At 34.2% G+C, this 22340-nt stretch overlaps 1 protein-coding gene across 3 annotated transcripts in view; it reads left to right on the top strand.

Annotated features, from left to right (window-relative positions):
* The window catches only part of TXNL1 (thioredoxin like 1), a 29973-nt gene extending 13046 nt beyond the window's left edge, over positions 1–16927 (top strand). Inside the window, exons 4-8 of one of the 3 annotated variants that reach the window (XM_033087446.1) lie at positions 4061–4183; positions 5822–5891; positions 7918–8090; positions 9470–9574; positions 15599–16927. In XM_033087446.1, the coding sequence (XP_032943337.1) occupies positions 4061–4183; positions 5822–5891; positions 7918–8090; positions 9470–9574; positions 15599–15628 (501 nt within the window). In that variant the 3' untranslated portion in view covers positions 15629–16927. Of the gene's footprint in view, positions 1–4060; positions 4184–5821; positions 5892–7917; positions 8091–9469; positions 9575–13253; positions 13600–14160; positions 14215–15598 lie in introns of those variants that run through there. The other 2 variants (XM_033087445.1, XM_033087447.1) reach the window with 2 other exon arrangements.
* The last annotated feature ends 5413 nt before the right edge of the window (positions 16928–22340 follow it).

Below are 22340 nucleotides of genomic sequence, written 5' to 3'. Positions count from 1 at the left end.
AAAACTGGTAATGTGTTTCCAAGAAACGTCATTGCTCTCACAACACAATTAGAAACTTAATGAGAATAAGAGTCACTGAATGAAAACCTGTGTCTTAAGTAGGTTTAAATATAAGCATTACAAAGATGTATGGACAATTTTAAAATATAATTTTGGGTTTCTTAGAATAACAATTTTCAGTCACTATGTTTTAACACTGAGAGGCTATATACAATTATTGATTTTATGCATGCTATAGTTTTGAAACGCCTGATTTGACGAGCCAGAGTAAGAAAACATGTATCTCTTCTAGGGAGGTTTGAGGTACTGCAAAAGGTGTACCTGTGATACTCAAAAGGTTAAGAATCATAATAGATTCTTATTCAGAAGTTAGAGTGTTTTTGTGAGTATAATGACTTCTAGTTTTTGAAAATGTTTATTGAAGTTGGGAAAATTTAAAACATTACATGTTTTTTTCTCCCATATTTGGTAAGAGTACATAGTAAAGAGCTCCCCTCATGCCTAGCTCCCTTCATGCCCTCTAAATCAAGTCTTCCTCTCCGGAAGTTTGCATGCGAGGCAATTCAGAATTGAACTTCCATTTGCACATGTTCTGAATCTTGAGGTTTGTTACCGTGTTTCCCTGAAAATAAGACCTAGCCGGACAATCAGCTCTAATGCATCTTTTGGAGCAAAAATTAATATAAGACCGGTATTATACTATATTATATTATATTGCATTTTATCACATTACATTACATTATATTACAGACCCGGTTATATAGACTGGGTCTATTACATTATATAGACCTGATCTTATAGTAAAATAAGACCCAGTCTTGTATTAATTTTTGCTACAAAAGACGCATTAGAGCTGATTGTCCAGCTAGGTCTTATTTTCAGGGAAACATGGTAGTATATTCTAGTGTTTTGACCTCAGAACTAAGTTTTGGTCTACAAATTTGTTATTCATCAGAATCAAATCAGACATTAAATGACCCTAATTGATGTAGTAAGTAGATCTTTCTTTAACCAAAAACTTGAAGCTTGGAAAGGTTTTTGTAACTTCTTTGTGTATTGTGTTGGATTTTCCCCCTCTACAAATAAAAAGTAAAACTTATTTTAAAAAGTTTTACAACAACAACAACAACAAAAAACAGTTGACAGTGTAGTACTAAAACCACGTATACCCTTCAGTCAGTTGTGAATGTTTTGCTATTTTTGCTCTGTCTTGATACCTATCTACTCTTAACTTTTGCAGAAGCATTTAAAAGTGAGTTATAAACATCATGACGGTTCATCTCTAAATATTTCAGCATGTAGCTGCTAAGAACAAGAACATTCTACATAACGGTGATACCATTCATTATCACTCCTACCAAACTTAACATTCATACAGTGTCTCTAATGAACAGCTTACATTCAAATCTCCTTAATTATCTCCAAAATATAGACTTTATAGTTTACCTATCTAGGATCCAGTCGAGCGTCATGCGTTGCATTTAAGTTTTCAATTCTCTTTAGTGTGTTTTAGTTTAGAAACTTCTCTCTGCCTTTGTTTTCTTCTTTTAGGACTGCCTTTTTTGAAAGTTTTAACCGGCATCAGTCTGAATAAAGTAGCCACTAGATACAAGTGGCTGTTGAGCATTTGTTTTATGACAACTGAGGAACTGAATTTTTAATTTTATCTTTTAATTAATTTAATTTTAAATTGCCACATGCGGCTAATGGCTGTCTTATTGCACAGCACAGGTCTGGAGCATCGGTTTTGCAGACTGCCGCCCGGTCTGGGTTTGTCTGCCTGTTTGGTCTGCTTCTTTGCTCATTATTGGCAAGTGGCTGCATAGGTGGTGGCCTTGGTTTCCCACTGCATGTTGTCAGAACATGTCAGTTTGCAGTTATGTCAGACACGCAGCAGGCCAGTTCGTTCCCCATACACAAAGCACTTCAGTGTAACTGTCTGAATGTGATACTTGTTTTGTGTGCTCCATGCACAGTAAATAAATACAAAAACTCTTTTAAATAATTCAGCTGTTTAGTTTATTTGCCTCATTAAGGTATTGGAAGTATGACTACAATGTTGTCTTCATGCCTGGGATCTTAACCCAAGATACAGTATTGAAGATGCACCTCTGTAGAATGGAAGACTAAGCATTTAAGAGATGTCGTCAAAACCACCCTTTCAAGGCAAATATTCATGAAGTTCAGCTTAATTCTCCAGTAGTTGAACTTTGCTCTATAGCACTCCTTTTTTCTCTCCCCACTCTTTTGAGTTGGCCACAGTATGTTATTCTGAGTACTATATTTAACGTTTAATGTACTGTAACATTTAATGTTATATGAAATAATATTTTTGCTTTGAAAATATTTTGGCTACTACAGGAATAAATGGGGTCTATTCTAATGGATGATTACCATATTGATATTTATTTGACATGTAAAAAAGTTTTCTTTAGTCTTTCAGAACTATATACATTCATTAGTATCTGTTGGTAAAAAAATAGAATATTGTTTGTGATAGGAAGGTGGTCGCTCAACTGATAATCTATAATACTTGGTAAACTTTAAAAATTCCCTGTTTAGTAGATGAAATGGATACTTTTCTAGAAAAATACAGTTTATCAAAACCAACTCTTCTAGAAACAGAACACTTAAATAGACCAGGCACCATAGAGAAAACAGTAAAAGAGCTCTTCCATGAAGGCCAAGGTGACTTGACAGGGGAATTCTAAGAGGCTATATTCTAAGTGATACTGCAAATACTTAAGGCCATATGAAAAGAGAGAACACTTTCAGCTTTCTTTTTGAAGTACGCATGACATTGATCCCACAATCTGACCAAAATTTTTGCCCAAAAAAGAAAGCTTCTGATGAGTTCTAGTTAGGAATATTGATGTAAAAACTCTTTAAATAAAATATTATTAAACAAAATCCAGCAATCCAGAGGAGAACAATTATGATATCCTAATATGCAGAAAAAGCATTTGACAAAATTTAATACCCATTTATTATAAATCATTCAGTAAAATCTTAATGAGGAAGTCCTAGAGGCATTCCCACTAAAGTCAGAAATAAGGCAGTGGTGACCACGACCACTGCAACTCTTGGCGTTGTGTTGGACGTATGGAAATACCAGCCATCACATGCACAGGCATATGTCAAATGACACCACAGGGAAGCAGTTGGCAAAATCCAGACTATGTGATGTCAGATGGCTAAATGACCATAGATTAAAAGACGTTTAAGAGACTTATTAACCAAATACAGTCTTTGTAATTTTTTTGGATTCTTATTCTGAGTCTTAACAATTCACCTATAAAACATATGTGAGACAATTGAGGAAATTTGAACACTGATATTTGATGATATTTTTTTGTTTCAGTTGTGATAATGATATTGAGGATTTTTTTTAATGAGTCCCTATCTTAGATACACACATTGAAATGTTTATGAATGAAATTAAGATTTACTTGAAAATATTCAGGGGAATGGGAATGGCTAGGGACTGGTTGCAGGGGAGCGATGAAATAAGAGGGGCCATGAATTGAGGAGAATTGTAGCTGGGAGGTGGGTACACATGGAGTTCACTGTAGTCTTTTCTTTATGTAGTGAACATAAAAATTTCCGTTTGAAGTTTCTATAGTAAGAAAATGTTTAATCCTTATTTGCTATTCATCTAATCTAAATTCTTCATGAATATAGATTTAGATTCCATGGCCACTAGAAGAATGTGGTAGACTTTCTTTGGATCTTAACAGATATTTTAATTTGCGTATTTCCCACTGTAAAATGATATTGTTAAAAAAGTGTAAGTTATTATTTTAAATCTTAGTGTTACACTTGGTTTTCGATACTTTATCAAGAGGGCTAAGCCTAGATTTGGCTTTAATAATGAGTCGTATATCTTAGTCGCAAATTCAAATGAAAGGATTATTATTAAAGTTTTAATAACTATTTTAAAAGAGAGAGACGTTTTCTTTAAAATTGCTTAATCTAAAGAGAATCACATACTTAAATTTTTTAAACAGATTTTTATACCAAACCCAATGTGTTGCCTAATATCTTGATTTATTTTTTTCAGATGGATTTAATGCCTTTTATTAACAAAGCTGGCTGTGAATGTCTTAATGAAAGCGACGAGCATGGATTTGACAACTGTTTACGAAAAGACATGACTTTCTTGGAATCGGATTGTGATGAGCAGGTAATGGAATGCTTAAATTAAGGCTGGTGGTGATTAGCAGTGTGTATGCTGGCTGTTGGCTGTCGTTGCTACCTCATGGCTTTGTGTCTTTCCTGTCCAGATGACCACTCTTCCTTTCCTTTTTATAACTTTCATTTTCTTTGACGCCTCTCCTTTGACCATGCAGCCCCACCTCCTTTTCTGTGTTCTCTGCAAGCTGCCAGGCGCACGAGGGGGAATCACAGGATTCTTGGATTACCCCACGCTAACGCTCATCTTTGCCACTCTTCAGTCCTTTTGTTCGTTCTTGACCTTCCTTTCATACTTTATACCCACCCTAAAGAATTTGTCCCTGAGAAATAGAGACTGATTAGATGAGCACTTCCTACTTGTCCAGTTCTCTCTCCCACATGGAACCCGGTGTCGTACTTGTTGCATTGTTGTCACAGAGCAAATGGTGGAGTGCTGCCTTGGTCAAGCCATCTTTCGTCTTGACTGTGGTTTTCCTGATTTACTTTCTGTTCCACTGACTCTGCTTTGTCCCCGTTCCAGTCATCTTCTACATGTTCACAAAAGTTAGTTTTCTAAAATATAAATCTGATTATGCTTCATTCTTAAACGAGTTAAATGATTCTCACTGGCTTCAGGAGGAGGGTGTCAGATTATTGCTGACTTGATCTGCTCCTAGCTTTTCACTCTCATCTCCCTTTGTTATATGTTCGGGTCTGTAAACATGCCAGCTTATTATTTTTTGACACTTACAGGTCAAGTATAAAAAGTACTTATATAACCAAAGCAGATAGTCTAGTATTTTCTCAGGCAAACAGATCATAATGATTCTGAAACCATAAATCTAAGCCCTAGTTTTTTTATGCTCCTAACAGAGTGACCTTACTATATAGCTTTAGGAATCTTGTTCACGTTGTGTTTGTTGGCGATGTTGCTCTGAATACGTTCTGTTGACACGGGTCAGCGGGTCAGCACGATCGGCCTCAGCTTCTCTGCAGGCTTCCTCCCAGGGGAAGTTTCACCTGGAAAGAAGATTAGCAAACGAAATCAGTTTCTGACAGATAGGCACCACAACAGCGTTTTAATCCCAATTTCCTTATTGGCCATCTAAATTCAGTCAAATAAGGATGGAGATTTGGAGGTGACTGTAATGTAAGGCTGTGAGAATCCCTTTCTCTTGAGTTTTGGGTCAAATAGATTCCATTGGAGGGCTAGAGTCTCCACACAACCTGTGCATTGTCTCCAAATTGTCAAGTGACATGATAGACGTTTGACAAATAAACCATCCTAGAAAACGTTAAGTTTATATGCTAAAATATACAGCTTAAGTTTTAATTTGGGAATTTTGATTTTTTGAAAAGCAGACTGCTTGCCAGTTTATGGGTCACAAGACGTTAGTTTCTTATGCATAATTTTAGTTAATTTTATTTCATTAAATTTGTCCTTGTCATTCCCTTATATGAATAATAGATGATTGTATTTCTAAAATGTCAGTCTAATCAAGTTACTTTCAACTTACTGATTTTACATGTTATATTGGTTTTGTTAGCTGAATTAATTTTTTTCTGCTTTTGAATTAATTCTACTTTGTTGTGTGTATTCAAGGTGTTCAAGAACCCTTTTAAAATGAAACTATTATTTTCTTCACAGCTACTCATTACTGTGGCATTCAATCAACCAGTTAAGCTTTATTCAATGAAATTTCAAGGGCCAGATAATGGTGAGTAACGGGCAGCTTTTCTGTAAACTAACTTTCTGCTCTGTGGACCTGTTAACACATATCTAAAACTTTTTATTAAGTAGAGGTAAATATTCCTTGTTTTGGGAAAGAGTGAAATTGTTTTTGGAACAAAACAAGGATATAAATGAGTAGGCAAATAATGTGAGATTTATTTGTAAAGTTTTCTATTTTAGAATTTAAGTTCCCTCTTTAATCTGAAAGCAAGCGAACCCTTTCTTCCAGCTATTACTCTAAAACTAGTTTCGAAGCACCATTTTTTAGGATCAAAACTTGGAGTTATTTATTTCAAACTCCTATTACAGATGATAAAACTAAGGTTCTAGATCATCCTATTTGTGCCCTATTAATAGGTTCATCTTCTTTGTACATATTCTGTTAATATGATTGTACAGGCTTAGCACTCCCCTTTTTATTAAATAAAGAATTTTCCATATTCACCACTGCTACTTTTCTGTTTCTGTTGAGGGTTCTTGTTGCTGAGGGCTAGGTGTGGAGTGGGGGGAAAGTCGGGAGAGTAGGAACTAGGTTTTTTTTTTTTTTAATTGCTTAGGAGAAATAGCACCCTGTTTATCAGATAGCATTCCCTTCTCGTTTGTTATTCTAAATTTCCATGTACTGGGGGTGCCAAGAAAATGTATATAAGTGGACACTGGCAGATGTTGCTCAAGCAGTAGTTTGCCGTAATCAGAAATGTCTGGATGCTGATGGTAACCACTTTGAGCACCTCTTGTAATTGCAGAAGTCAAATGTGATTTGCATTCATCTTTTGTTATTGGTATATATTGAGTATTACAATTTTAATAGTTTTTTCCTTTCTTAAAATGTGTATACATTTTTTGGCACCCTCTGTATTTTCTTTTTTTTGGTGTCAGTTTTTATTCCAAATTGCATTAGTTCATCAAAAAGGAATAGTTTACAAAGGACCTGGGCCATAACTCTTTAACAGAAAAGTAATACAAATCAGAAGTATATATTAAAGTATATATATTATATATATTAAAGTATATAAATTATAAAGTATACATATTAAAGTATATAAATTATATAAATATATATTATGTTAAACAATATTAAAGTAGCTACACGTAGCAGTTAATGTGATATATATACATGGATGTTTATAGATGAGATTATGGTTATATTCTTGCTCAAACCAACATTTTGGAAAATGTTAAGATAATGTTGCTTTTACTAAAAAATACAGAGCAAAAGTGGTCTACCTAGCATTCTATCATCCACATTTCAGTAAACTACAGTATAATGGTAATTAAATTTTCATATTCTAATGAATTTTCATTAATAAAAGTATATCTTTATTCTGAAAATACAAAGTATTTGTAAAAGCAAACGCTGTAGAAATGAATATTTAAGCGATGTGAATATTTTAAGATTCTTTAATGAGCCATAAAATATGGATCTTATATTGTACCCTGAAGTTAAAGGGATTAAGACACTCTATAAATGTGATCTTACCACTGAGTACATCTTAATTCCTCAGATGAAATTTGGCAGTTTGTATAATTAATTGCCTTTTGGCTAAATGGTGTCACTGATAATGCTTTCTTTCAAAAAAAAGAAAATAAATGTACCAGTTGTTTGGCAACTGCAAGACCCAGCTCAAATGTTACTTCTTTATGAAACGTGTGAGCCTGCATATACTGTCCGACTCCATTGCTACCTTCCCTATACTACCCTGCTAGTAGTATTACATTTATCATAGTATGTCTTTTGTAGTTGAGGGCAAGAACTTTGTCTGTGTATATGTGTGAGCATATGTATGTATGTGTTTTAATCTAGCATTCCTAAAATATGGTGCTAGCAGGCCAAGAATATACCAGTAAATGTCTTTGGAGGTAGGGTTGAGGAGAATGGCTGTGAAAATACTCAGTCTTTCTTAGAATTCCTAAGTGTGTGTGTGTGTGTGTGTATTTGTGTCTGTTTGTACAGTGTGGATGTAATGATAAAGGGAAGAAAATATTACATATTTCATTCTACCATTTTATAGGTCAGGGTCCTAAATACGTAAAAATTTTTATCAATCTACCCCGATCTATGGATTTTGAAGAAGCAGAAAGAAGTGAACCAACCCAAGCTCTGGAACTAACAGAGGATGATATTAAAGAAGATGGCATCGTCCCACTTCGTTATGTTAAGTTTCAGAATGTTAACAGTGTAACTGTAAGTAATATATTTAATGGGTTTGTGGTGACAATTCATGCTATCTTCAGTGATTCCATGTGAAGTAGTTATTTGTCCACTTGGTTTGAAATGAGTAAAAATGTATAATGAGCTAATTAAATCTTCTTTTTAATTTATCTATATGCCCTAAAAGGAAGAAGGAAAGGCTGATTTTTAAAAATCTGTGGATTTGTCAGTTTATCTTATCTATGTCTAAATCTATATATCTATCTATATCTATATCTATATATCTATATCTATATAAAAGTTTATTCTAGAACATTTTACTTAAACTGAAGATATTTGTGCTTTATTATTCATATCTGGTAATGAATGACACCTTTGTAAAATTCACTGTACTTTTCTAGAATATAGAGTTTTTAATGTAGTGGTTATGATCTCAGTAAAAACAAATCAGCTGCTTCTTAGCAGTTGTTAATTGATTTTGTGAATTTACGTATTGCAACCCAGCGATGCTAGCTGATCAGAAAGTCTAATCAAAGTAAGTAGATGAATTTTAAAAGCAGTAAATATAAACTGTTATGTTTAGATTCAAAGAGCATTACAAATAAATAAATGGAGAGCTGGTTTAATAGTCCACTAATTATAGACTTGGAGTTTTTAGTTGATCAGTTCAGTTTGACATGAATCTATAGTTGCCTATACACACAACAAAAACTGACAGATAAATGCCATCTGAGAATGAAAGAAGTATGTTATCCAAATCAAAAGAGACAATATTCTTAAGTAGACAGCATCCAGAGTATTGTGTTTTAAAATATGGAGCGAATTAAGAAATAAATCCAATATACTGAACAAAGATTTAAGAGTAAAGCTTCTGTTTCCTAACATGCTAAGGGGAGTTTTTAAATAGTAGCATAAACAATCAAGCTTAAAATAGGCAGGGCATAGTATATTTTTAGGAGCTGGTTACCAATACTTTTTCTTTTAGTGTTCTAGGAAATAGAATGAATGGATATTAGAAAGAATACAATTGTAGAGATTTTCCTCAGTTAAACACTATAATTTTTATAAAATTTCAACAGCAGTCTACCCACTGTAATCAAGTATTTCATACTCTTTCAACATTCTCTGTAAAGAATTTAATTATGATCCCTCCACACCATCGTACTAAATTATCAGGAACTTGGATAGGATATGTGGGTGTCTTGCCATGACATCCCTGGAGAAGATGAGAATAGCAGGGCAAACAGTGGAATTAGTAGTCCTGTAGGAGTGCTGGTCTAAATATAATGTGGATTAATCCTTACAAAGAATAGAAGGTATTTTTGTTGGTAATCTAAGGAAATAATTAAACTTAAAGCATTTTTATGAAAAAAAGGATTGTAATCATTACTATAAAATTATTTTTTTGGTAGATATTTGTTCAGTCCAATCAAGGTGAAGAAGAAACAACAAGAATTTCATATTTTACTTTCATTGGTACTCCAGTCCAGGCAACAAATATGAATGACTTCAAACGAGTAAGTTTGTTTAAATGATATTTGGGGGAAGTAATACTATAATTTTAAAGAAATAGTTTCATAAAGATCAAAGTCATATGTCATGAAATTTTATAAGGTTAAACTAGAACAGTACATTCTGTTAATCACATTTTTAGATATCCAACTAAAAGAAATCTCTAATAAAAATAAGCCCTACTGATACAGTTTTGTAATGAATGACATCTAATTAAGTGGGTGAAAATGATTGTTTGGTTACAGAAAGTAGGAGTAATAGAAAAATCAAAGTAAGGTAAATCTTTGTTTTTAGTAAGTTTTTAAGAACTTTATTAAGATTTGGACTTTCATAGTTTCTGATGAAAATATTTAAAATAACTTGAATAATTTTAATTTAAAGAATGGACTTGGCTTTGTTACACTGAGATGCTAACTTTGACACTATGTGTGCTGGAAGAACACATTTCAGCAAATAAATTTGCAGTGAACAGGCAGATATTTATTTATCTATCTTTCTACTTATTTATTTTGAGGACACAATCCTGAGGTTTGCCAAGAATTTATAAAGAACATGGGACGTTTAGGAATGAGAAAATTTTGTACATTCATGGAATTCCTTCTAATTGGTAGCAGTTCCTTAGGGTGACACTTAAAACTATACAACCACAGATCATAGAATTGCCACCAAGAGCTTTATCAGAACAGCACTCGAGTGCTGTCCACAGATTAAATATGCAGCAGCACGGGAGACGCAGTTATCACCATGTTCCTGACGGCTGCTCTGGCAGGCAGTCTAGAACTTGAGATGATTGTGCGAGCAGAAGAATTTCCCTACGCTGCCCGGGCCGGGAGGAAGAGGCTGACCCAGCCTGACCCCTGTTTGGGGAGATGGAGCTGTGGAACATCCTGAAAACTTCTATTTTTGATGCTATCCACAGATCTAATTTTAATTCAATTACAGAAAAATCTCATAAATTTTCATAACAGTGGATGAACTTACATGCTGTTTTTTACAAAATTGATGACAGTAGATTTTTTAACTAGTCATTTTTCAACTATCATCTTCCTGTTTCACAGCATAATTAACTTTTGGGAGCTGTAGGAACAATCATGTACTTAGATCTGTCATGTTAAATGTTTGACATATGTATAATGACAGGTCAGAAGAAGCAGAGATTAAACATCTACATTTGTATGATGTGAAATATGCTGTACTGGGAAAATGTGTGAGCAACAAAGACATTTTGGCTGCCTGCTTTGTTACTTTGCCTGTTTGAATTAAATGCCGTTGCATTTAGCTTTAACCGTGCCTTGCAAAGTTTGTTTTTAAGTTAATGCCTTCATAAGATCTATTACTATTTATAAGACCTATTATTTTCTCATACCATTAATTCAAGTTTCCTGCTTCTCAGCTTATGCTATTTGACTTCCATTTTCTAAATAGCTACTGCTTTTATCTTGTCTATCTTCTTACCAGCCTGCCATTTAGTTACAGTTTCTCGAATGTGCATTGATAATTGTCCATCTAAAAATTTGTCTCTCTCTCTGTTTTTAGCATCCCCCATCCCACCTCTTCTAGACTAGTTTTTCTCTTTTTTGACTACCAATCTTACCTGTTTTGGACTGTAGTTAGGATAGCAAAGGTGTTAGACTGTTCTTGCTTGAGAGTGTTCATGCTTGCTTTATAATTTGGCTATGGTTTCATTTAACTAAATACTTTCTTATTACCTCATTTAAAATTACTATAGAGCAATAGTTCTCAAACTTTTTGGTCTCAGGACCAAATAATATTAAATATTATTGAGGATCAAAAAGACTTTTTGTTTCTGTGAGCTATAATTACAAGAAATACAAAAAATATTTATTTACAAATAACAAACTTATTATACACTAACACAAATAATATTTTAAAATTAAAGTGTGTATTTTCCAAAACAAAACCAACTTCTTGAAAGGAGAAGCATTGTTTTATGCTTTTACAAATTCTTTACTATCTAGCTTAGTAATAGAATCCTCTCATTCTCCTGTGTGCTTCTGCATTCAATCAGTTTTGCTATTCCAGGTTATGTAGCCTTGAAAACTCAGTCATACGCTTGTGAGACATTGAGAGTTAGAAAGGCAAATAACAATTTAGCTTTATTATGAAAATAGTTTTGAGCTTGAAGACACCCTGAAAGTGTCTCCAGGACACCTAGCCTGGACCACACTGAGAACTGCTGCAAGATAACTTAATACTGTAATGGACTCCTTGGTGTTCTGGACTTCTTCATCTCTTGCTTTTAATATTTGGTGCATTTTAAATTGGTTGAATGGTTTTCTTAATGTAAATATTTCATTATATTTCCTTTTAATAATTTCTGAATGAGACTTGTTCTGCTTGTGTCATTCATTGTCCTGTAGGCTACTCCTCAAAAGTAAGCCAATTTCAGTTTTGGGTTTTTTATTATTATGTTAACAACTTCAGTGTAGGAAAATTGAAATAAAATTAGTTTATGTGTAACTGAAATTGGCCGATTTGGGCCTCGTATAGATGGAGTTGGTTATTAAAAATGAAGAGTTTGCTTTCTAGTGAAGGAGCTGACAGATAGGTGGTGTGGCATTGTTGTCCCTGTCGTGCTGTGCTGGGTAAGGTCGTGATCCCTGGCTATAGCGAGTTTATATTCCTGAAAGATAAGGCACAAACATTTGGAAAGTGAATCAACATTAATCAAAGCTTAGTTCAAGGCCCTCTTCCTCCACGGAGTATTCTCATACTTTCCCAGCCCAGTGATACTTCCTTTTTTCCATCAATGGTTGGGAAAGTATGAGAATATTTTATGGAGGAAGAGGGCCTTGAACTGAACTTTGGGAGTAGAAGTAGACAGAGGAAAAGATAGCAGCGGGCACTCTGGGTAGAACAGAAAACAGGAACTTGGGCATGAAAGTGGGAAGTGTAGGACTCGTTCAGGGATAAGTCGGGTATGGCAGCACTGCCTGCCTTTTACTGAGTCTGAATTTTACGGGGATTACACATAGGAATTAGAATTTCAAATTTAAAAATAGATTTGGCATGTATTTTATCGGCACAGAGGAAAGTTTTGATACCTCTTTGTGTGGTAAAGAGAGCTATATAAAATGGCTTAATGAAGGATAAAATAGAATTAGCATTTTCAGTTTACATTTTTATGTTGTCTGAGTTGTTCCTAGATAATTTTAGTTTTCAGAATGTCATTGAACTTTTCCTTATGTCACTAAGATGACGGAAGCTAAGGTAACACTAATGAATCTTGGATGTGGATAGAAATCTTAGATCACCTTGCATGCTATTACAACTTTATAAGGCTATACTTTTAAAATTTGGTAGACTAAACACACCTACGTGTGTCTCTTTGGCTCTTACAGACATTGTGCACAGATTATAACATACACTTAGGCTATTTGTTGTAAATGGATTCTTTGTGTTGCAGCATGAAAAGCTTGCCATCTTAATTGGAAGTTGATGTTTTTTTTACTAAAATATGCTCTTTACATGGATTGCTTTATTTTAATACAAAAGTAATAAAATATAAGTGTAACAGAATTGAAGGGGCTTTTGCTTAGGGAATGAGGTGCATGTGAGAAGCAGAGCAGATTTTTCTATCACAGTAATAAAAACAGACTTTTCTAAACTGGCCATTTACCATATCAGCTATTTTTGTAACATTTCTGTCTGTTTATTTTTCAGCTTTTTTAATCCAACTCAAATGAACTAAAACCAGAAGATTTTTAAAAATGAAGTAATATAAAGATTGACCTTATCTCACTCTACTCCCCTCCTTGCTTCTCTGCTCATCTTGCACCTGTCCGCTCTCACCCTTCCCATGTTCTCATCACTGTCGGTGCAAGATCTCTACAGCTTCCATCGTCTGGACCAGACTTACTGTTACCTAGGTTTCCTCAACCGTTTCTTTCTTCCAGTCTCATCTAGTCATGTTTTTTCATTGGCTTTCATTTTGTTTTGGTTTTTGTTTGGGGCTTGCAACCAGGTGCCTTGATTTCATTGCCATACTGTATTGCTCTTGACTTTTTTTTTCCCCGTCTCATATTTAGTATTGTACTACATTTTGAAAAATGCTATTGCAATAAAATGTACGTTGTTGTTAAATGGTTTCAGATTTAACTAGTTGTTGGATAATGTTTTAATCCAATCTGAAGTTTAGATTTTATTTTTTAGGAACTATAGAATCATTTTGGAAATCAAACATGAACAGTCTCATCAAGTTCTTTTATACTAGGACTAGTGCAATATATCGATTAGGTTGTAGTTGAGAGATGTGGGTTTCTTTTCTTATTGGAACTGTAGCCCAGAAGTCGTTGCTGATGTATTGTGGGTACGTCCTCTGCTTTGCCTACCCAAGTGAGCTCAAGGCCAGTTGAAAGACTTACGGACTGAATGTTAGGCTGGTTTAAAATATTAATATAGAAGATCAATGGACTGACTCTTCACTGAATAAATATTTTTGACACCTAATTTTGCTGTACCTAGATTTTTGTTTGTCTGAGGTATTAGTATAAAGACTTCAAAATGAATAAAAGCTTTGTTTGGGGTGAGAAAATCCATATTGGAGTGCTAAATTTCTTCTTTTTTACAGAGAATACATACTGGCAAGTTGAGAGCTATCAACCTGTGAAACAGTATGCAGATTTGTGTCTTCTGTATCACATCTGCTAAAATTTTAATTTTTTATATTAATCGGTTATGTTTTCTTTTGCTTAGTCTAATAGCTCTGTGTTTTGGTGTGTTCCCAAGTGATACAATGATTAGTAATGCTTTCAGTGTTCATCTGCTTAAATTCATTTATGATACACATAGTTCCATCTCCCCTTCTTTTTTAAGAAAGCTCCTTTTGGCTCGTAGAACCTGAATTTCTTACTCTCATCCACATACTTTTTCTGAAACTGTCTCTTTAGCATCTTTCTGGGTTTTGGGGCTTTCCAACACGTGGTTTCCTTGGATCAGAGAGGAGTTCTTTTCAAATAATAAAAGTGGTTTTACTTGAGGTGGGGAAAACAGTAGTTCTAGCATCATGTGATTGAGAATTCAGTGCAGAGGATTTTATAATCTTCTCTCATGAATGACTTTGACCCATTCATGTTTTATTTTAGACCAGAAATGTGCTGAAGACTTTTGAGTTTTGCTTGATTCAGACATTACCATTTGGAACAGAATCAATTTAAAATACGAAATTTACATTTACAAATGTACATAGAAATATTTCTGTATACAAATATATATTCAATAGCTTGTGCGTTAATTTCTTTAGAGGCATCTCTGCTATGAGAATACATTATTTGATGATAAACTTTAGGTTTGAAGTAAATTCATAGTTTTGAACCCTCCCACAAAGGATTTGTTTTCTAGAACTGTTAAAAGAAACCACGTTTATTGTTTACAGTTTTACGCTGCTACATTTATAGCATTTATAGCTGTTACATTTTAAAACCCAGTAATAGAGAATTTTTATAATTGACAGACACAAGATTTATTCTTTACATTTTTAATAGTACATTTGTAGCAACCAGGGTTTTTTAAAAATAGAAATTGGGCAAAATTAGTCCTTTTAATCTGTTTTCATTCCATATCTATATATTGAGAGAAAAGTCTAGAAACCTGTCATCTTGGACATGAAGATATAAATTTAACATATTTTCTTAATTTGAGATTATTTGTGATTGACATTTGATTTCTAATTCCTTAAAAATAATATGCCAAATACATTTCATTCATATAACATCTTTTTATTAACTTCTCTAAACTGTGAACCTTGTTTTGAAAAATTGTATTACTTTTTCTTAAAACAGTGTGGGAACCAAAAATACCCTGCATGTGTGTTCTTTTTAATTCCTTGAGGCTGAAGGGAAGGGTCACAGTTTGTTTCAACAATGAAAATACACTGCATGCCAACAAAAATGCAGGGATAAAAATTAATACCAGGTTTTAAAGATTACCAATTAATAATATTATTTTGAAAATAACCCATATTTCTAAATCAATAAGATGTACATATAAAGTTATTTTTGTTTTTCTAGGTAGTTGGCAAAAAAGGAGAAAGCCACTAAGGTACAAAAGACACTGGAAGACCGTATTGCAATCAGATCTACAGCTCCTGGATAATTGCTTGATTCTCGCCAGAGACTGTCAATATTCCATTCATTGCCATTACCAATAAATCATTGCTTTTGTTCAGATGATAGCACTAGTGTTTCTATTGTAATCTTGATACATGCAATTGTAAATAAAAGTCACTACTTTGCCAAGCTTAATTTTTGTCATTCTAAAGAAGTATTTTCTCTTTCCATTTATTTGAAAATTGGCCAACTTCTGATTTTAAAAGAGACTTAAGTGTCTGGTAGCATATTGAGTGCAAGCCAAGTTTCTCTCTTTAGAGGAGCAAAACTGTTTTAGGGAATTAAGAAGTACATGTGCCCTCATGTGTTGCTACACACACACAGAACAAGTGATTTTGATAAATAGACTTGGAACAGCTAACCATGTTCAAATGAGTACTAACTCATGTTTTTTAAACAACATTTGGGTACCTGGGCTATAGAAATTACTCAAATTAAAAACTACCAGAAATGAAAACAAGTTTAATGAAATCTAACTGTTGTTCTCACCTAAAACTGTTAATGGGACCACATATTTTAATCCCTTCTGGATAAACTTTAAATGTTTGAGTTAGCCATTGTCTTTACTAATAGAAGTGTGTTAAATCTGACAGTAGGGGAAAATATAGAACTAAGAATTCATGAAGCAACAAATTTGTATCTTTTAATCAAGTATTTATTATTTTAAGTACCAAAAGATGCAGTGTAATTGTTCAGAGAAGTTGATTTAAGGTTGAAAATGAATTGGCCAAATGTATGTGTTTAAAAGGTCTTTCACAAAAGGCTGGCAAAACAAAACATCTGTTCCTTATTTTTTAATCTTAAAACTGTATAAAGTATTGGTAAGTCTAATTTTTTAATTTCTCTATTTTCAGAATTTAATATTTTAATTTCTCTAAGTTTTAAAAATTCAGTGTTTGAAAAGAATGCATAAGAATATTAATTTTGATTCAGTTAATTAAATAGTATTTTTGAGGGCATTTTTGTCTAGGAATATGGTCGAGATACCATTTTTGCCTTTGGGAGACCAATGTGGTTTATACAGGTTTATGAAAAAAAATTATGCAGAAGTTTTTGTGTTAATCACTTTCTGAAACCCCAGTGTCATTAGATAATGTTTAATTCTTTTGTATGTAAGTACATTAACTGGTTTGTGGTGATGTCTATATATCTTATGTATTTCATTTTTATGTTGCCTTGGGTCAAGTGAAGGCAGAAGGGCAAGAAATAAAAGTTTGTAACACTGCTTAATGTAGACCATCTCAGATTAATCACGTCTGAAATTAAGGATAAGATTAATATCAAGAGTTTTGTTTTACGCTTTGTACACTTAATCTTTTTGAGTAAATGTTAAAGTGCCTCATCTGAAGTACTGCTGACCTCATCTTATTTATACTTGACAATTTGAAAACCCAGTGAAAGTAATTACATATTTGTAAAGGATTGGGCATCAGATTTATATTGTTGATGTGACTTTTCTATAACCCAATTGGTTGCATTATACAAACATTCCATAATTATTCAAATTGTAAATAGTGAAAAATGAATGTTTATAGGTAACTGTAACATGTTTCACTTTGGGAAGTTTTACAAATAAACATGCATAGTTGACATTATTTAAATTAATAAGCTGAAATGCTGATGTTTTCTCCTAAAACTGTGTGTGTATACACACACAGACACAGACACAAAGCATAAATAACACTGAAATTTCCAGATGAATCAGAAGAGCATTTGAAAAATGTTACCCTAGTTATTTTAACTGAAGCCATCCATTACATAATGTTTTCTAGAAAACATATTAGGTTTATTGTTTGTTTTGTCAGACATGGGAAAAAAATACCTCACAAAACTTTTCCTCTTGATTTTGCATATTTTATATTTCACATCAGGGAACATTATCTGATATGAAACAACAATGAAATATCCTGTCCATAATAGAAACAAAAGTATTTCAGTATAGCCTTTGCCAGCATAAAGAGGTAAAGAGGAGCACACAGGCCCATAACAGGGATTCATGATCCATGGGCCCAGATTGTCCCCCAGTATCACTGTCGTGTTTGAGGTAGCCATTTAATACGTTGGAGTTGACATGTGACTTGAAATATGCCTGCCATCTTCGTCTCAAGGCTTGAGAATGTGTGTGTGTGTGTGTATACATATATTTGCAGCATTTACAGGTATGCTGTTACTGTACATCTGAGCATTTTATATGTGGCTGCCATTAATACATTTGATATGGGGGGGATTACCTAAGATAGTTCAGGTCTTCCCATGTTCCTCTTAATGTATAAAATAAATCTTTAATATTGTAATAAGAATAAAGCATTGCAGTTGAGTAAATTAGTCATCTTAAACCCTCTCCTTTGTAAGCTTTAAAGAAATTTAGGGCTTACTGACATTGCTTGTATTTATATAGTTCAGTTTGGTACATTAAGTTTTGCATAGATATATATCGCTTCTAAAATTGGTCATTTCTAACAGATAATTTCTTCTTAAGTAACAGAATAAGAAATCAATTTGTTCACATGCTAAAGGAAAACTTTGGACGAATATTTGTGTTCACTTAGCTTTAATACTTCATTAGGAGAGGTACTCTGCATTTTACAAAATTTTCCAAACACATGTATGTTTTATACATATAGCATGTTTGTTAGGTAAATGAATTTTAAGATACTATTTTATTCCCCAGTTAAACTTCTACTGCTTAAGGAAGAATATTGATTGATAAGGAAGCATATTTTCACAGCAGGTTTTATTTTTAGATCAATACTTTTTATATGCCCAGCAAAAATAATAAGTGAGCAGGGTAGAGATTTTATAGGCTAATAAGGTACATTTAAACTTTGTGGCTTATGCAAAATTATTGAGGTGTAAATTATACCTGTAACGTAAGAATTTGGATATGCGACTAAAACTGTACACAGCTTGGAATAGTATTAAAATCTTAAAAATTGTAACCCTAAACCTGCTAGAGTATTTCTTCCTCTACACTTGCTATACTTCTCTATGAAAAGACATATTTAGCAATTCTGGTAAGTTGAACTGGCCAGAATTAGTTGTGAAAACATGATTTGTTGATTTCTACTTGGACATGTGTTTGAGATACTGGCACATTATGCTCCTTAAGATCAGGGTCTTTGAAGTTTGAATCTCTGCTCCTCCTCCTTGGAAACTGTGTCATCCTTAGAAGCTTGAGTTGCCTAGGAGCATTACCTTTTGGGCTTGTTAGGAAGATTAATTACGTAACTATCTGGAACAAGTGTGACGCTGCTGTCCCATCTCACTGCCACTGTTTTTTCAGCCATCCTTTGTTGTGAGGCTTAATGAGTGGCCTCCTAACTCTGCCTCTGACCTGGGCTCTATAATGTTCCAAGGCTGCTAGTTACCTTACTTTTTCTAGGTCTTCATAATGTAATCCCTCTTTCTCCAGCCTTCTCCTCCCACCCGCACATTTCCCTTGTGTGCTGCACTGTACTAGCGGTTACCAGAATGTACCCTGATACCTAATGCCTTCCTCTACCAATCTTGTCCACCTGATAAATTCCTGACTATCTTCAAGGCTCAGTCCAAGCAAAACCGATAGAGGTAATACACATGATTGTGTATGCTTTTTCTGTTGCCTTAGCACCCTGTGGTCATTTCATCCTGGTACTTAGCAAACTGCTTTGTAATTATTCATAGTCTTACGGGCTCTACTAGCTTACGAGCAATAGTGCAAGGATTTGTCTTTAGTACTAGTTACTTTGATTTCTATCAATAAACACAGTAATGAACAAAATTTCAGGTTCCAAGAGGAGATTGTAGGAATTTGCAGTTTAGAATGGTAAAGAGAATTTAGCAGAAGTAAAGGAAAAGTGCATGGTGTGTACACAGAATGAGAAATTTCTTGGAGAGGTGAGGGAGGAGATGAAGTGGGAAGAGCAAGTAGAACCCATAAAAGGCTCCTCTTGCCACGTGAAAGAGAGAAGACTATCCTTACTTTATGGGAGGAGTCTACAATGACTCACAAGTGTTTCACTTTTACAATTTGATGCAGAAATGTTGGTTCTTAGAAAAAGCAAGTGTGGAGGGGAAGTTGAATATGTTTTTGGACACGTTACCTTGAGCAATGTATCTGGAACGCTTTGTGGGCTTTCAGGTGAGATGTCTGGTAGCTTCACAGGAATGTGGTTTTAGCCTAGCGCTAGAAGTGGGGAGCTAGGGGTCATTTACGTGATGAAAGTTGAAATCGATGTATGAAGTGATAGCATCTACCATGTTTCCCCGAAAATAAGACCTAACCGGAAAATAAGCCCTACCGTGCTTTTTCAGGGTAACATCCCGTGAACATTAGCCCTAATGTGTCTTTTGGAGCAAAAATTAATATAAGACCCAGTCTTATTTTCAGGGAAACACGGTAGCGAGAATATAAGGGGGAGAAGGAAACTAAGGTGCCAGTACTAGAGAATACTAATAAATATTAAGGAACTACATAGCAGAAAAGGATCCTGGAAAGCAGAGTTTAATTAAGCGGGAAGGTAGAAGGAAAAACAGGAGGAGTTGGTTGGTAAAGTGTTAAATGAATTCAAGAGGGACTAATCAAATGAAGAAATGTGAATTTAGTAGGGATATCCAACTGTCCTTAAGTTGTGGAAATGATCTCTGTAGTCCTTAATGATAAGAATCATTGACCGTATTAATATTCTTTTGGATGAAGGGGGAATCGCATACAGAATGATTCTGAAACCCCTCTGGCAAAAAAATTTAGATGCTTTCATAGTCTACCACCGAACACAGTTTTACAGGACGATTAGCAAAGCATGGAGATTGATGGCAGTGTTCCATAAGAGAAGAGAATATGAAACACTGCTTTGACGTTGTCATTAAAGGCCTTAGTCCCTCGTTATAATCTGTTTTTCCTGTATTTGGTTTGTAATTATAAATTTTGTCCCATCTGTCATTCTTGAACATTGTTTTATGACTGCTTTTATTCTCTTAATGGTTTCTAATTTCACTAAGAAGATTCCTCTGTCAGAGTCCTGTATGGGTCAGTTAGGTTCCTTAGTAATCAGGTTTCTTATTAATATATTATTTATCTCATTTATATAATTGTGTAGGGCTGTGTTGAATGTAAGTTGTTAAAACCTGCTCTTCTGGGTCTTGAACACAGTAGTTCCCCTCCCCTCCACCCACAGTTTCACTTTCCACAGTTCCAGTTACCCACAGCCAACTGTGGTTTGAAAATATTAAGTGGAAAATTCCAGAAATAAATAATTCGTACGTTTTAAATTGCGTGTCATTCTGAGTACCATGGTGAAGTCTTGCGCGGCCTGGGACCTGACTCTTTGTCCGGTGTCTCCACACTGCAGACGCTCCCCACCCATTAGTCAAGTAGTAATGACTATCTTGGTTATCAGATTGACTGTTACGGTATCTCAGGGCTTGTGCTCAAGTCACCGTTATTTTACTTCACAATGGCCCCAAAGCCCAAGAGTCGTGATGCTGGCAATTCTGGTGTGGTAAAGTGTTACGTGTGTCGGAAGGTCCATAGTAGCCTGACATTCTATCACAATGCCTACGTCATTCACCTTATTCCATCTCTTCACGCAGGCATTTTACATCTCACATCATCACAAGAAGGGTGAGTACAGTACAGTAAGATTAATTAGACGGCAATCACATAACTTATTACAGTATGTTGTTATAATTGTTCTATTGTTAGTTATTGTTACTCTCTTACTGTGCCTAAATTATAAATTAAACTTTATCATCCATATGTATTTATAGGAAAAAAGATATACAGGCTTCGGTACTATCCGTGGTTTCAGGCATCCTCTGGAGGTCTTGGAATATATATCCCCCATGGACAAGGGGGGACTACTGAAATATGGAACTCCTTTATTAGATCCCTATAAAAATAGTGGTGTAATTTCATTTCCCTGGCTATGTAATACTCTCAAAGGAGTCAACACATTGACAGCATTAGGTATCCTCCTGCATGGGTTTAGCCTTGACTGCAGGTAGACTTTGAAGTTTAAAAGTGGTATTTAACTCAAAAATACAATGGCATGTCTGGACTCTCTTTAATATATGTATGCAATTTCAGGAATTAAGTGTTTTATGGACATATAACTTTATTATAAAGCTGGTGACTTCTTTGATGGAGTGGATAGGCCTCTCTAAATGGTTTACAACCCATTCTCTATAGTAGTTTTCGTCACACAGAACAATATCTCATATATATATATTTAGATAAAAACACGGATTATTAATTACCTTAGCATGACACAAGCCCAAAGTTATTTAAACTATATGCATGTGTGTGTGTGTGTGTGTGTGCACATGCAATGTAAAACAGTAGGAAACCAAAACTTTTTAATGACAAAACACTCAACAAACGAGGAATAGAAAAGAACTTCCTCAATCTGATAAAGGGCATTTATGAAAAAACTACAGCTAACATACTTACTGTTGAAAGCCTGAACGCTTCCCCCTAAGATCAGGAACAAGACAAGGATCTCAGCTCTCACCACTTCTGGAGATTCTAGTGAGGTTAATAAAAAGAAAGAAATAAGCAGCATCCAAATTGGAAAGGGAGTAAAACTATTTGCAGATGACATGACCTTGTATGTAGAAAATTCTAAAGGAATCCACTAAAAAACTATTCGAACTATTAAAATAG

The sequence above is a fragment of the Rhinolophus ferrumequinum genome, chromosome 19, assembly GCF_004115265.2.
Source record: "Rhinolophus ferrumequinum isolate MPI-CBG mRhiFer1 chromosome 19, mRhiFer1_v1.p, whole genome shotgun sequence".
In the NCBI taxonomy this organism is placed as follows: domain Eukaryota; kingdom Metazoa; phylum Chordata; class Mammalia; order Chiroptera; family Rhinolophidae; genus Rhinolophus; species Rhinolophus ferrumequinum.
The sequence above is the reverse complement of the archived record's forward strand: the minus strand, read 5'-3'. Positions and strand labels throughout refer to the sequence as shown.